The sequence below is a fragment of the Sturnira hondurensis genome, unplaced genomic scaffold, assembly GCF_014824575.4.
Source record: "Sturnira hondurensis isolate 20B ecotype Veracruz unplaced genomic scaffold, ASM1482457v3 Scaffold0019860, whole genome shotgun sequence".
Taxonomy (NCBI): Eukaryota; Metazoa; Chordata; class Mammalia; order Chiroptera; family Phyllostomidae; genus Sturnira; species Sturnira hondurensis.
In genome coordinates, this window is record NW_028092491.1 from 139,459 (window position 1) to 154,112 (window position 14,654).

At 38.5% G+C, this 14,654-nt stretch overlaps 1 protein-coding gene and 1 pseudogene across 1 annotated transcript; both read left to right on the top strand.

The window, feature by feature from the left end:
- Positions 1-1,585: 1,585 nt before the first annotated feature.
- LOC118974813 (olfactory receptor 4C15-like) lies at positions 1,586-2,554 on the top strand. The gene has a single exon (XM_037028405.1). The coding sequence runs from the start codon at positions 1,589-1,591 to the stop codon at positions 2,552-2,554; it is 966 nt and encodes a 321-aa protein (XP_036884300.1). The 5' UTR covers positions 1,586-1,588.
- Positions 2,555-5,305: 2,751 nt separating this feature from the next.
- LOC118974792 (olfactory receptor 4C11-like) lies at positions 5,306-6,146 on the top strand (annotated as a pseudogene).
- Positions 6,147-14,654: the final 8,508 nt, after the last annotated feature.

A 14,654-nucleotide genomic window follows, 5' to 3' on the forward strand; every position in this document is an offset into this window, starting at 1 on the left:
TGACATTTTCTCTTTCAGCATGGATTGTCTTCCAGGAAAACAGGGATAATAAGATCTAACGTGGACTGTTTCCTAGGACTATTTCTTGAACAGCTACTTTCTTTACATTAGTTCACTTGGTCATGCTGACAATACCCTTAAGTAGGTAGGTATTATAATTTTTCATGCACACCCATTCTTATATTAAGTAATGAATTAAGAAAGAACCCAACTCAGCATGTTCATACTTGTTACATGTTAGTGTAGAGCTAGGCACTTTTTCATAGAGCTTTCTTCTTTTATAGGGAATGAATTAATTCATGTTTTCTGTTTTGTTTCTTATAATGAAATTATTGGGGTGACAATGATTAATACAATAATATAGACATCAAGTGTATAATTCTATAGTACATCACCTGTATATTGTATTGTGTTCACCATCCAAAGTCAAGCCTCCTCCTATCACCATTTCTTCTCCCTTTAACCTCTTGTACATACCCCTGTGCCCACCTTTCCTTCCCTCTGGTAATCACCACACTATTGTCTGTGTCCATGAGTGGTTTCTCTTAATTTTTTCTCCTTTTCACCCATCCCCTAACCACCTTCCCTCTGATAGCTGTCAGTGTGCTTTCTGTATTCATCTTGAAGTCTCAATTGAGTTCAGAGGTAACAAATTTGGATGAATAGCGATGAATTTTAAAGGACTCTAAACTAGGGGTTATTTCTTCTTCTCTTTGTAGATGAGGTTATCTCATGATCAGTGATGGCAAGTGAGTCACTACATTCTCATTCCATACTGATGGCAGCAGTGACCAATGAAATATAAGTTCTCTGTCCTCAATGTGGATTTTACTTCAGAATCCTCCCCAATAATCCATTCCTGGAAAAGTGATCTGCTTTTGCAGTGGAGATGAAAACTATGTCTCTTTCCTACTGTATATGAATACTTTTCCTACATATAAGCTCTGGTCACTTTAAAGTATTGAATAATTTATTTCCTCCTAACTTCTGCCTGACTTTCCACTACAGCCTTCAACAAATTTCTAATTTTCTATTCTCCTATACAACAGAAGCCTGTAACCATCTTTTCACGTNTTTGGATGAATAGCGATGAATTTTAAAGGACTCTAAACTAGGGGTTATTTCTTCTTCTCTTTGTAGATGAGGTTATCTCATGATCAGTGATGGCAAGTGAGTCACTACATTCTCATTCCATACTGATGGCAGCAGTGACCAATGAAATATAAGTTCTCTGTCCTCAATGTGGATGTTACTTCAGAATCCTCCCCAATAATCCATTACTGGAAAAGTAATCTGCTTTTGCAGTGGAGATGAAAACTATGTGTCTTCCCTACTGTATATGAATACTTTTCCTACATATAAGCTCTGGTCACTTTAAAGTATTGAATAATTTATTTCCTCCTCACTTCTGCCTGACTTTCCACTACAGCCTTCAACAAATTTCCAATATTCTATTCTCCTTTACAATAGAAGCATGTAATCAGCCTTTCACATGGATGCACAGACTGGTCAATGACTCTGATAAAATGGTATCATAAACTGGACTCAGTTGATTTTTTCTCAAAATTGTAGATTTTATATTCTTACTATGGTGGCAATTATCTTTTCCTTGGAAATCATGCAAAACCACAGCTTTGTAACAGAGTTCATCCTCTTGGGGCTTTCACAGAATCACAAAGTTCAGAAAATATTATTTGTTATACTTTTGTTGAGCTACATGGCAACTCTGGGGGGCAACTTGCTAATTGTGGTGACCATCAGCAGCAGCTCAGCACTCCTGGGCTGTCCCATGTACTTCTTCTTGGCTTTCTTGTCCCTCCTGGATGCCTGCTTCACCAGTGTCATTACCCCAAAGATGATTGTGGACTCTCTGTCTCAGAGGAAGACCATCTCCTTTAAGGGCTGCATGACCCAGATCTTTGCTGAACACTTCTTTGCTGGAGCAGAGATGATTGTCCTCACAGTCATGGCCTATGACCGCTATGTGGCCATCTGCAAGCCCTTGCATTACTCTTCTATCATGAACTGGAGGCTCTGTGGCATTCTGATGGGAGTGGCCTGGACAGGGGGCTTCCTGCATTCCACAATACAAATTATGTTTGTTTTACAGCTGTCCTTCTGTGGCCCTAATGTCATTGATCATTTCATATGTGACTTGTACCCATTACTAGAGCTGGCCTGCACTGACACTCATGTCTTTGGCTTCTTTGTGCTGGCCAACAGTGGGCTTATATGCATCATAATCTTCTCTTTTTTGCTTGCCTCCTATGGTACCATCTTGTTCTCCCTGAGAGTTCACAGTACTGAAGGGCAGTTTAAGGCTCTCTCCACTTGTGGATCTCATATTGCTGTTGTGGTTTTGTTCTTTGTTCCCTGCATAGTCACGTATGTCCGACCTCCATCCACTTTCTCCTTTGACAAAATGGTGACAATACTTTTCACCATCCTAGCACCCTTGCTCAATCCTTTGATTTACACCTTCAGAAATAAGGAAGTGAAAAATGCCATGAGGAATGTGTGGAGCAGAATAATGGTAGTTTGTAATGCAAGATGAGACTGATTTGATTGAGTCTATACTCAGTGTGTGTTCTAAGACACAATGCAACTGCGGAACATAGTTCTTGAAATGAAGAGTTAGAGTGGTCCAGGTTCTGTAAGTCTTCCTTGGCTTCAGCACTCTCAAAGCATCTCTACTGCCTGAGGGGCCAACACACCATTGATTGCATTGAGGGCAGGTTGTCAGAAATTTCTTTTTTGCAGGCCCCCCACTGCAGGAGATTTAGGTGGAGAATACGATAGGGCAGGTCTTTTTTTACACCTGTTTTTTTCATGCAAATGAGATTTATTGGTGATATGCTCTTATGGGAGAGAACAGGCAAGGGCCTTGGTGAGGTAGGGGAGAAAGGCAAGGGCAGGAGTGGCAAGAGCAAGAGCCTTTGTTCTGAGGGTTTACATAGTTGGTGCGATGGGGGAGGGTCAAGAAGTTACATATTGATGGACTGGTAAGGGTAGTGCTAGCTTTCCAGAATGGGGGTGTGTTTACCCAAAGGTATTCCAGCCTTTCTGATCCTGGGATGAAAGCACATTTCCAATGCTTTCTTTCCTAGATCCAAGGAAAAAAGCATAGAATTCCAAGGACTGCTGAGTCAGTGTGTGGGACATGTACCCCTCCATCCCTCCTCCTCCTTGCAAGCTTTTTTGGCTGTCTATTTTACCTATTATTCCCCTCTCAAGCATTAGGAACGGCAATCTTTGGGGATCTGTGGGTGAGGACTTGTCTGGATGCTTCCGGCTGTAAAAGGGATATTGATAGTTCTTTGGGTTCTGTCCACTCGCTAACTTTTGGTTGGAGGCAGGGGAGGGAAGTGTCTATCCATCAGGCCATGATAGGTGTCCAGAGCCTGAGGTCCCAGCCAGGGGTAGTGATTTCTGCCTCTGTGTTCCAAACAGCTGAAGACAAAGCGTGCCATCCGAGTCAGCATCTGAGTCACCGCACTGTTTATGTCATAGTAGAAACTCCCAGAAATTTGGTTCTTCTCCATAGTTGGTGGGATTTACACCTGGGTTTTCAATGACCCTTGTCCATGATTCATAACTGCACCTTCTATCTTGTTTTGGGCCAGTGATATTGCAGTAGGTCATAAAGACAGAAGTTGAGTTCTGTGATGAAATCTTGCATGAAACTATCCTCTGTAGTGTTTTCTTTTGCTCCTCCCCCTCTCTATCTCTCTTTATGCTACCCTCTGATTCTTCTTTTTTTGGTTCTGCTCACTCTCATTGTCCTCTCTCCTGTTCTCACTTCACTCATTCTCTACTCTTGCCTCTTCTATGCTCTTATTCCTTTAGGTATCTATTTTCTGCTTTGATGTTTGCTTCACCATGTACTATTCAAAACTTGGTTCTGAAATTAGACTAAAAAATTAAGGTTACAATTTGTGTCTTTCTTGGAGGGCTCAGGATTTCTGTTTCCTAGAATCGACATGATCCTAGAAAGTCTTCATAAAATCTACATGAAATGGGTTTGAGTTGTATGTGACATGGATGGTGAATGGTAAAGGGAGAGGCTATCTAATAGTACCCCACTCTAATTTTAACCTAACTGTTCCTGGAAATACTTCCTTCCTTTCTTCTTCTTTCCCTCCCTTCCTTCCTCCCTTCCTTCCTTCCTTCCTTCCTTCCTTCCTTCCTTCCTTCCTTCCTTCCTTCCTTCCCTCCTACCTTCTTTTCGAGCTTCACTATTCGTTTATTTTTATTGTTGTCCAAGTACAGTTGTCTATATTTCACCTTCACTCCTCCTCACCCCAGATGTCCCCACTCACCACCCACCTTTGATTCTACTTCTCTTTGGTTTTGTCCAGGAGTACTTTGTACATGTTCCTGACAACCCCTTTCCCTTCCCCCCATTACCTCCTCCCACTTCTCCTGCGTTGACTGTCAGTTCATTCTTAATTTCAATGACTCTAGCTATATTCTGGTTGCTTGTTTGTTTTTTTTTTTTCACAGTAAATGAGTGGGTCAGAAACTATGATACATTTACATGATGAAATACTATGCTGCAGAAAGAAAGAAAGAGTCCTACTCTTTGCTAAATCATGGGTGGAACTGGAGAGTATTATGCTAAGTGACATAAGCCAGACAGTGAAAGAGAAACACCACATGAATTTGCCTCTAAGTGGAAAACGTTTCTGTATCTCAGATCAAAATTCCCACATTGAAAGGACCAGGCACATAGGCACATTACCTTGTAAAGGAATGTGCAGGTCAAATGAAATAACAATAGTGAAAATTATTTGAAAAATAAGTTTATACAACAAGAATAATATATAATCTATGATTGTGTTATTCAGTTAAAATGACACACAATAATATAAGAAACTGGTGATAGAGGCATTAGTCTATCTGGGAGAAAAGGGGAGACCTGTATTATCAAATATATTTGAACTGGTTTAAAATTTCAAAAGGTAAAAGTAAGAATTAAAGAAGGGAAAATTAGATTATTCACTACTGCGATGTACCCTCAAATCAAGGAGTTAGGAAAGTGCAGGAGTGTTTGGAAACATGAATGAATTCAGTAACAAAAGCTATGAAAGTGTAGGTCTGGTTTAATGTGTACATCTTGTCAGGAGCTAAGTTCATGTCTTATGTCCCCAAGACTTCTCTTTACCTGTTGAAAAGAAAATAATGTAGAATTATATGACCTGGCTTTCATGGCTGTCCTTCATGTGTCCATAATTTTATCTCTTACAACTTTTTGATCAATGGCAGCAGTGTTTAGGCAGATCATCTCTATGTTTGATCTCTGTTGATGATCAAAGCAATATTTGTGGTCTTCCCATTTCTTTATCTTACAGTACTTTCAGGGAACTTTCTCATTGTAGTGACTATGAAAACAACAAGTCCCTTGGGATTCCCATCTATTTCTTCTGTCTGTCCTTTGCTGATGTCTGCCTCTGTAGAACCACAGCCCCAAGAGTGATTGTGAATGCCCTTTCTGAGAAGAAGAAAACTTCCTACAATGACTACATTGGCTTCGCAGTCCATTTCTTTGGATGCATTGAGATCTTTATGCTCATCCTCATGGCCTTTCATTGCTACATCACCATTTGCAAGCCCTTGCAATGCCCAATCATCATGAGCCAGAGAGTGTGTGGTGTGTTGGTGATTCTGGCCTGATGGGATCTTGTATCCACTCTTCAGCACAGATTTTCCTAGCTTTGCAATTGCCCTTTTGTGGCCTCAATGTGATTGATCACTATTCTTGTGACTTGCAACCCTTGTTGAAACTTGCCTGCATGGACACATCTGTGATAAATTTGCTAGTTGTCTCTAATAGTGGGGCCATTTGCATGATGAGTTTTATTAACCTGCTAATCTCCTATGTTGTCATCATGTACTCTCTGAGAAACCTCAGCATAGAAGGAAAAGGAAAAGCCCTTTCCACATGCACATGCAACATTTTCGTGGTTGTCATATTCTCTGGTTCGTATGTATTCATATATGCACATCCACCAACCACGTTTCCAGTAGACAAGATGATAGCTGTATTTAACACAATTGGAACATCCTTGCTCAAACCTGTGATCTATACCCTGAGGAATTCAGAGGTTAAAAATGCCATGAAACTTTCATGATGTAACAAAGTATGATTTCAGTTAATAAATACTATATGTGGACTCCAATGTACCTCCTTAATATGTTAGTTTTGTTTCATGGGTAGAAAATGTAAAATATACTTTTGGGGAAATAAACAAGAAAACTGAGAGGATTGCATTAGAATATGATTATTACTTAAAGTCCATTATCACGTTGAATAACCTAGGACGACCCTCGCTTGAATTCCTTCAACATTTGGTCATACTCATTAGGTAATTTAATTTCCTATACACATTTTTCTTAAGAAAGAAAAGTACTGACAAATGACAGAACAAGTGTATGTGCATGCATGTGTGTATATGCACCAATTTTTCCCCTACATTTCATTTCTGTCCCTGTGAGTACAGTCATCAGGGCTAAACCCTAGGGCCTGGACACTTACAGAGTCAAGGTTGCCATCTTGACAAGCTGATGATTAGAGAAGATATTCTGAGAAATTACTCCTCTGGAAATCTGTGCCTGAGCCTCCTTCAATGGGGGTGTCTACAGTGATGAAGCCTTCACTGCGATCAAAGCTAGAAACAACAGTGAAGACCTACACTGTCTCTGGAAAATCTCTCAAAATTAATTCTGTGTGTGGTGAGAGAGAAAGGATTGTGATATTTGGACAAGACGGAAGTGTCAGTGAGTCAATGACTCTTTGGGGTCTTCTCACTGCTCCTCACTAAGGAGAGGAAGAGGCAGTAGAGAGTTTGGCAGCAGAAATAAAAGAAGGTCAGGAAAGAAGGGAGCCCAGAGAACAACGCATGATGAAGAGAGAGAAAGGGAGAAAGTAAAGTGGAAATGTTGTCCAATTGGAAGAGGAGGAGCTTTATCTTTCTTATTTCTTGAGCATTACTTTTGGGAGTCTGAACGTTTCCAGGCAAATAATTGTCCTTGACTTTTATGTTTATTTTGGAAAGAGGAAAAAAGTTTTATTTTTGTTGTTTGGTTCTATAGTATCTCAAAAGTCAAAATTCTGATTCTTGGAGAAGAATCTGGTATCAAAAGTGAGGCCTAGCACTTCTCAAATTTGGTCTTTTACTTTCACAGGAGAATATTTTAAAATGTGTGTTTTCATATGGAAGACAACCTAATCCATGTGTATAATTCACAGCCCCCACGAACTCCACTTCAACTTCATAATCTCATAATCAAGTACTGTCATGCCATTTCAGTACCTGGGTTTTTAATTATCATCAAATTGGCACCAGAAAGTATTACTCCTAATCATCTGGACTAATGAGAAAAGGACACCATAAACTCATTAGTATGTGAAGCATTTCTCTCAAGTGAAGGCAAAATTTTATGTTGAACCAAAGATTCCCTATAGTTTGGTTCAGGAAAGTGGTGGCAGAATACATATTTTAGTCCCAAATGGGACATTTGTCAGAGCTCTCAATATCATATAAGCAAGCAGCTATTTGGTTTCATACTTCTTTCAAATGAACATTTTTTCTAATTTCTTACACTTCCATTTTGAGAGCACTTGAATCTGGAGTTGTGAATGTTATACTTAAGTGTAATTGATTCTCAAGTAACCAAGACACTCAAAATTAAACATCAATTCTCATCTCTTGGTACTGTTTCAAATTTACTGTAGTGAGAAAAAAGTTTATTTGTGAATATATGAAAACTCAGAAAGCCTCAGTAATTTACTTCTCATTATTAAATAATAGAGAGCCCAGGTCTTTGTATACTTGAGATAAGGTCTTGATTAGAAAATGTGAGAGAAACATAGTGGAATAAATAGATTGGAATCACAGGATGAAGCACAGCTTGGATAAAGTCATATACAACACATTAATGTTTCCTGAAGATAAGAAAATTTACTAAATCCGCTACGATGAGGTGAAACTTGGAGCTGTGTGTAGTTTGATATTTGACTCAAGTAACACGTTGCAGAAAGACTGCATAAAGTCCCAAAGTAATAAAAGGGTTGGAGAGCTACAGAAATGACTGTGAACCAGGACACCCCAACCTGGGCAAGGATGAGATTTTGTGATTGTTCCTCTCCTCGAGCTGAAAAGCATCAAAGAATAGAATGAATGGGAGGAAGGAGAGGAAAAAATACTAAAAGAAATATTGGCCAATCCCCCCCCCCCAATTAATTAATTAATTAATTAATTAACTGCAAATTCTATTGATTTATTTTTAGACGGGAAGCGAGAAAGAGAGTGGGAGAAACATCAATGTGTGGTTGCCTCTCCATGGTCTCCACTGGGAACCCAGACTGCAACCCAGGCATGTGCCTGACTAGGAATTGAAGAAGTGACTCTTTGGTTTGCAGCTCACACTCAATCCACTTACCTTCACCAGCCAGGGAAAGTTTCTCCTAGTGTAATAAAGGTTGGAAATGCATAAGACCAAGAATCTCACCAATCCCAAGCATAAAATTCATGGAGGAAATTACAATTAAAGGTAACTTATAATAAATTGATCAAAAGCAGCAGCAAATTTTTAAAAGGAGCTAAAAAGAATAGGCACTGTGTACAGAGAAATAAACATAAAAATTACAGCAGTATTCTCACTAGAAGAGATGTAAACTAGGAAAGAATAGAGTGACATCATTAAAACACTTGAGTTTACAAAACAGTATGGAATTTTCTCAGAAAACTAAAATTGGGCTTGCCTTCTGACCCAGTGTTTCCCCTGCTAGGATTGTATCCTAAGAACCCTAAAACACCAATCCCAAAGAATATATGCACCTCAATGTTCATAGCAGCACAATTAACAATATCCAAGAGTTGGAAACAACCTAGGTGCCTGTCAAAATGAAATGGATGGACAGGTGCCTGTCAGTAAATGAATGGATGAAAAACTATAGTACATATACACAATGGAATTTTATGCTGCAGAAAGAAATAAGGAGCTTCTACCTCTTGCAACATCATGGATAGAACTGGAAACCATTTTGCTGAGTGAAATAAGCCAGGTGTTCAAGGACAAATACCATGTGATCTCACCTTTAACAGGAATCTAAACAAAACAAACAAGCAAGCAAAATTTAACCAAAGACACTCAAATAGAGAAGAGGCTGACAGTGACTAGGGGGAGAGGGGATGGAATTTCAGGGGAAATAGGGGAGGGATTTAGAGGAACATATATAATGGATACATGGACAACAACTGAGAGGGGTGGAAATGGGAGGGAGGGGAGAAGCACGGGGGGTAGGATGGGATGGGAGTAATAGGCAGAAAACTGTACTTGAAAAATAATTAAATAAAAAAATTGGAAAAAAAAACACGAGTTTACATGCATACAGCTGGTTGATTTTGCTCTTTTCAGACCTGGGATGGAAGCAGGAGTATGAAAATAACTGAAAAAAAAGCATTTATTTCTGTTCCAAGAACCCATAGACCCCGAGGTTAGAGTTTGCCAATGCCAATTCCAAAATGACAAAGAGCAAACTCATGATGACTTGAAATCCAGCCAAAGTCCATTCCTAATGAGAGCACATTTCATTATGGATTCCTGGATGTCATCAAGGGGAGCTTTTTTTCTTTTGTAGGATCATTTTTTTAATAATGTCCATGCAAATTCTAAATAAAATGAGATATTTTTCAAATTATGAAAATACTATTCATTCATACAGGAATTTAGGCAATATGAAAATATACAAAAGAGAAAATGAAATTCACCCCAAGTTTGCAAGCAAGAAGTAATTACTATATACTTTCTTGGAACAAACTTATACCCCATGTTTCCAGATGTTCTCTACAACCTGATTTCCAATACCACCCAGGATGATTTAACTTTTCATACTGATATAACAGTGACCTCCCTGTGTACTCAGTGTGCGGGCAACTTTCTCTGATGTCACTCAGCAAGAATAGAAATCTTGGCAGTTGTTAGTTCTTCAGTCTCACTCCAGTCACTGGGAACACTAGGTTATTTCTGCTCTAGCATAGTCTGCTGAGAAGTAATCAAAAACAGAATTTTAAAATCTTTGTGGGTAAAGGAAGTGGTACCTAGAGCATCCACCATCCCCAGGTTTTTCAAGGAAGAGATTATTTTCCTTCTCTCCAAAGACTCTATATTTTTTAACTTGGTCTAGTATCCTGCACTTAACTTTGTTTTCTCCTCTCACACTTCTTGCCCTATCCTGAAAACATTCTTCACCATCTTACTGGAAGAATTCAACAAAACCCCTTCGATGGGCATTATTTTCTACAACTATCCCAACCAAACAAAAAAGTGACAATATTAAAATTTTTAAAAACATATTTTAAGACAAATAGCATATGATCTCACCTCAAAGTGGGACCTAACCAAGAAAACAAACAAGCAAACAAAATATAACCAGAGACATTGAAATTAGAAGAAGTAGACAGTAAACAGGGTGGAGATGGGAGGGAACGATGGGGTGAAACAGGTGAAGGGTTTTCAGGAACAATTATGAAGGACACAAGCTCACATCCAAGGCAGGGTGAAATCAAGGAAGTGAAGTGGATCTGGCTGGGGTGAAGGGGAAAGTTGGGGGCAAATGCAGACCACTTTACTTGCACAATAAAATAAAAAGTTTAAATAAAAAATAAAAACAAATATAGAAAGGGATTACATGTCTATGTGCATTCATACCTGCAATTACTATTACAGAACTGTGGAAGCCCTATTCATATAATTCATTAGTTTTACGCAAGCAAAAGAGATAGGATTCCTTTCTTTATCAATAATGTGTGTTAGGTTAACAAAATAAATGAAGAAAAAGTGGTGCAATTTCATTTTCCTTTTTTAAATATTTATTTATTTTTAGAGAGAGGGGATGGAAGGAGAAAGAGAGGGAGAGAAACATAAATGCATAGTTGCCTCTCATGTGTCCCTCACTGGGGTCCTGGCCTGCAAACCAGGCATGTGCCCTGACTGGGAATCAAACCAACAACCCTTTGCTTCACAGATCCACGCTCAATCCACTGAGCTACACCGGCCAGGGACAATTTCATTTTTCTTTGTAACCTTATTTGTGCTTGTTTCTGAGGTGATTTACTATTATTTGTGAGCTGTGGTTGTTGTGTCTGAGTTCATGATCACATTTTGGAAAAAAGTTAGTATTCCCATTACAGATATAAGAATGTCAATCTGCTTCATGTTTCATAGAGAAAAGGAAACCAGAGTGAAAATATAAAAGAAATAAGAAGATATTCTCTCTAAGTCATGACTAAGTTGTTCACTAATATTTGAGAAAAAAATATTCACATATGAGCAACAAATCTGAATGCATGACTGATTCGCAAACATAAACATTATGCTGATTGTATGTGACAGTATCAAGGGCAGTGACAATATGTTGTCATATCCCTGATGAGCAGAAATGTTAGAAATGACCCTGAAATGGCATTGAGCTCTTCAGCTTCTCAAATGCTGAGGTTTAGGCTGATAAATCATCTGGGCTGATAAATCATTGGGATGAAAATTAAGGCTGAAGCTGAACTTCACAGAAGGTTTTTAAAAAACTACAAGGTATTTATATTTGAGAAACAGTTTTTCACTCAGTAAAATGGTGCCCTTAAATGTCATATATATAAACAATGGTGCTATTCTGGTGCTCCGAATGACAGTAAGGTGAGGAGAAGGATGCCAAGAAGGTATTTTGTGTGAAGGCATGAACTCAATATTGGGGAGAAATAAAAGAGGGCTCAGACACAGTTCATGCCAGGGCAAAGCATTGGACCCAGAGATGCCATTCAAGGTGGCTGATGTAGTATCTTCAGACAATTCACTATGTTGTGGAAATTGTGTCCGTAAGTAGGAGCCATTTTCAGTAGCTCAATAGTAAGATTCATCACCAAAGCTACTTGCCAAAAAATCTTGGGTTGCTATGAGAAGATATCACTGGAGAGTTGATAAAAAAGGGGCCTGTTAGTGTTGAAGTAGTTTTAGCACCAAGCATTCTAAATAATTAAAGCATTGCATCAGTCTTGGAGACCATGAGTCCATGTTGGGAGGAGATAGTGAACACAGTTGACTGTGTACAACAGGGAATCTACTTTTCCTTCCCTGGTTTGTGAGCCAAAGTCTGGGCTGGAGTCCAGGCATCTGTAACTAAGGCTGATCTAAACAATACATCACCATCATTGCCTCAGTATAGCTCATGACCCCAATGAGTAACACCTAAGAGAGACACTTGGCATATGTGTGTAAAAGTCTATACATCAGCAAACAACTCACCTTGGATTTTTTAAAAAATTGAAGGCTTTGTTTTTAGAGCATTTTTATGTTTAGGAGCAATGTTGAATGGAAGGTACAGAGAATTCCCATATACCTTGTGTATACATAGCCTCATATACACAGGCACAGCTTCCTCCCATTATCAATGTCCCCTACCAGAGTAGTACATTTGTTACCATTGGTGAGCCTATATAGGCACATCATAATCATCCAAGTCCATAATTTATCTTAGGGTTCTCTCTTGATGTTGTGCATTCTATGAGTTTGAACAAATGTGTAATGACATGATTCCATCACTATAGTGTTCTACAGGGTAGTTTCACTGTCCTAATATTCCTCTGTGCTCACTTATTCCTCTATTAACCCTATCCTGCCAATCTTCATATTTAATTGTGAAATTGCAATACAAGATTAAGGTAAATGGATCTTTTATTAGGCCACCTTTTTGAGCACTTCACTTTTAAGGAGTTTCTTGTAGGCTAAAGGACATGCAAACTCAAGATTCTGGAGGTTCACCTACTTTTGGAGATCTGCAACAAATCAGTAAGAGAGTAGAGGCGATGCATTTCATGATGATTTTCCAAACAGAAGATCCTGTTTTACTTGAGTAGGCTTTTGAGCCCAGGCTAAATTCTGGGGAGCACAGAACTTTATGATATCATGCAATACTCTGAGGTCCTTTACTGTCAATCCTCTGTGACTATCCACACGTCACCTTTAATTAATATAGTTATATACACTTACATGGAAACATTTCTATAAATATGGTCTTATTAATAGAAGCATAATCATATAACTCAGATTTAAATTTCTAGATCACATATTTTAATGATATTTGACACAAAAGGGAATGTCTGCCCAGAGACTCTCTTCCCTTCACAGGACACCAGACTATTTTAGTGTTCATTTTTTTTCTCCAAATGCAATACAGAAAAGTTGGGTAAGAATTGACTCTCAGGTTGCAGGCACCACACTAACTTCCCTGGATTGTACTTGATAATAAATGAGAAGAACTAGAAAACTTTTCGTTTACTAATGTTGGGGAGTTGTTTTAGGGCCCTGCATGGGGGCAAAGCAGTTTCTTGTGTATCCTCTTCTACCAAATACACTTCTATTTCTTCTCCCTGTGTTGTCTTTAACACCTTTAATCATCCTGTGTGGTGGGCTCCTATTGCCTGGTATGTTTGTTCATCCCAAAGCACCCAAAACCTCCAAAACCTGTTTGCATTTGGTTACTGAGGAAGAGGTGGGTTAACTTACTCTTCTGTAGGATAAACAGATAAACCCAAGTTAAGTTTCCTACAACAGGTGGGATGTTTCTGATCAGTGAAGGAAAGAAATGGCTAGGGAATGTCACTCTCCAGGGTGCTAATATTGTATTTCATTATGTCTTAAAATATTCCCTTATGATTTCTGAAAGAGATTTTACCCCTTGCATGTCATGGAGGGCTGCTCTTAAAAGGGACAAAAATACTTGACAGCAAGTTAGAGTGTTCTCACAGGTAAGTGTCAGATTTCTAACTTTGAACTCAGAAATGCACCTATTTTAAGAAGGTTCACTTAATTTTCACCAAGTGCATTTGATGTCATGAGTAGCTTCAGATTTCTGCTTCAGAACCGGTCAGGAATAGTTACATGGCTGAACTGAAAATGCTTTACTGCTAGTAGTCGTGGATTTGCCTCTTTCTTAAAATGAACTAAATTGCTGGGGTAGTAGAAAGACAGAAGGTTCCGGCATCCATTAGGAAGGACATAGGTGGACATAGAGAAAGGTTATTTTTTTTTTCAAATTCCAGAAACAGTAAGGGTGTACAAATGAGACATTTAGGGACATCAGCAGAGAATTATACAGAGGAAAGAAAGGACTCTGTAATCTGAAGAGTCATTTTCCAGATACTCAAAAAGAAAAATAATTAGCTAGATAGAGAATAAATCCTTTATTGCTAAAGTAAAGAATACACTGGATTTACAAAATTTAAGTAGAAGAGTAATTTGAATGTTTTTTTTAATTTATTCTTTTAATTTTAATTATTATATATCGTGGAAGAATACATGCAAATATGACTTATATACACAAATAGGTACATATAAATGATGTAATATTCACTGCTTGAAATATGATTGCTAAGTATTACTTATGACAATCTTATTACTGATATTTCATATAGTTTTGGTTATTATATATACTTCAAAGTTGGAACAGGAATTTCTATTGTTTTTGGAAGAAATGATGGTAGCATTAGGTTGCTGAGAAAATGAATGAGAAAGACATAGTGGGCACTGGGGAGAGTGGGGAGGCCAAATTCCCAAGGCTACAGCCCCATGAGGTGGCCTAAAGCCCAGAATCCACAGCT

Bases quoted from the DNA above. Each gene is read 5' to 3' on its own strand.
- LOC118974813 (XM_037028405.1), top strand. From the start codon at position 1,589: ATGGTGGCAATTATCTTTTCCTTGGAAATCATGCAAAACCACAGCTTT.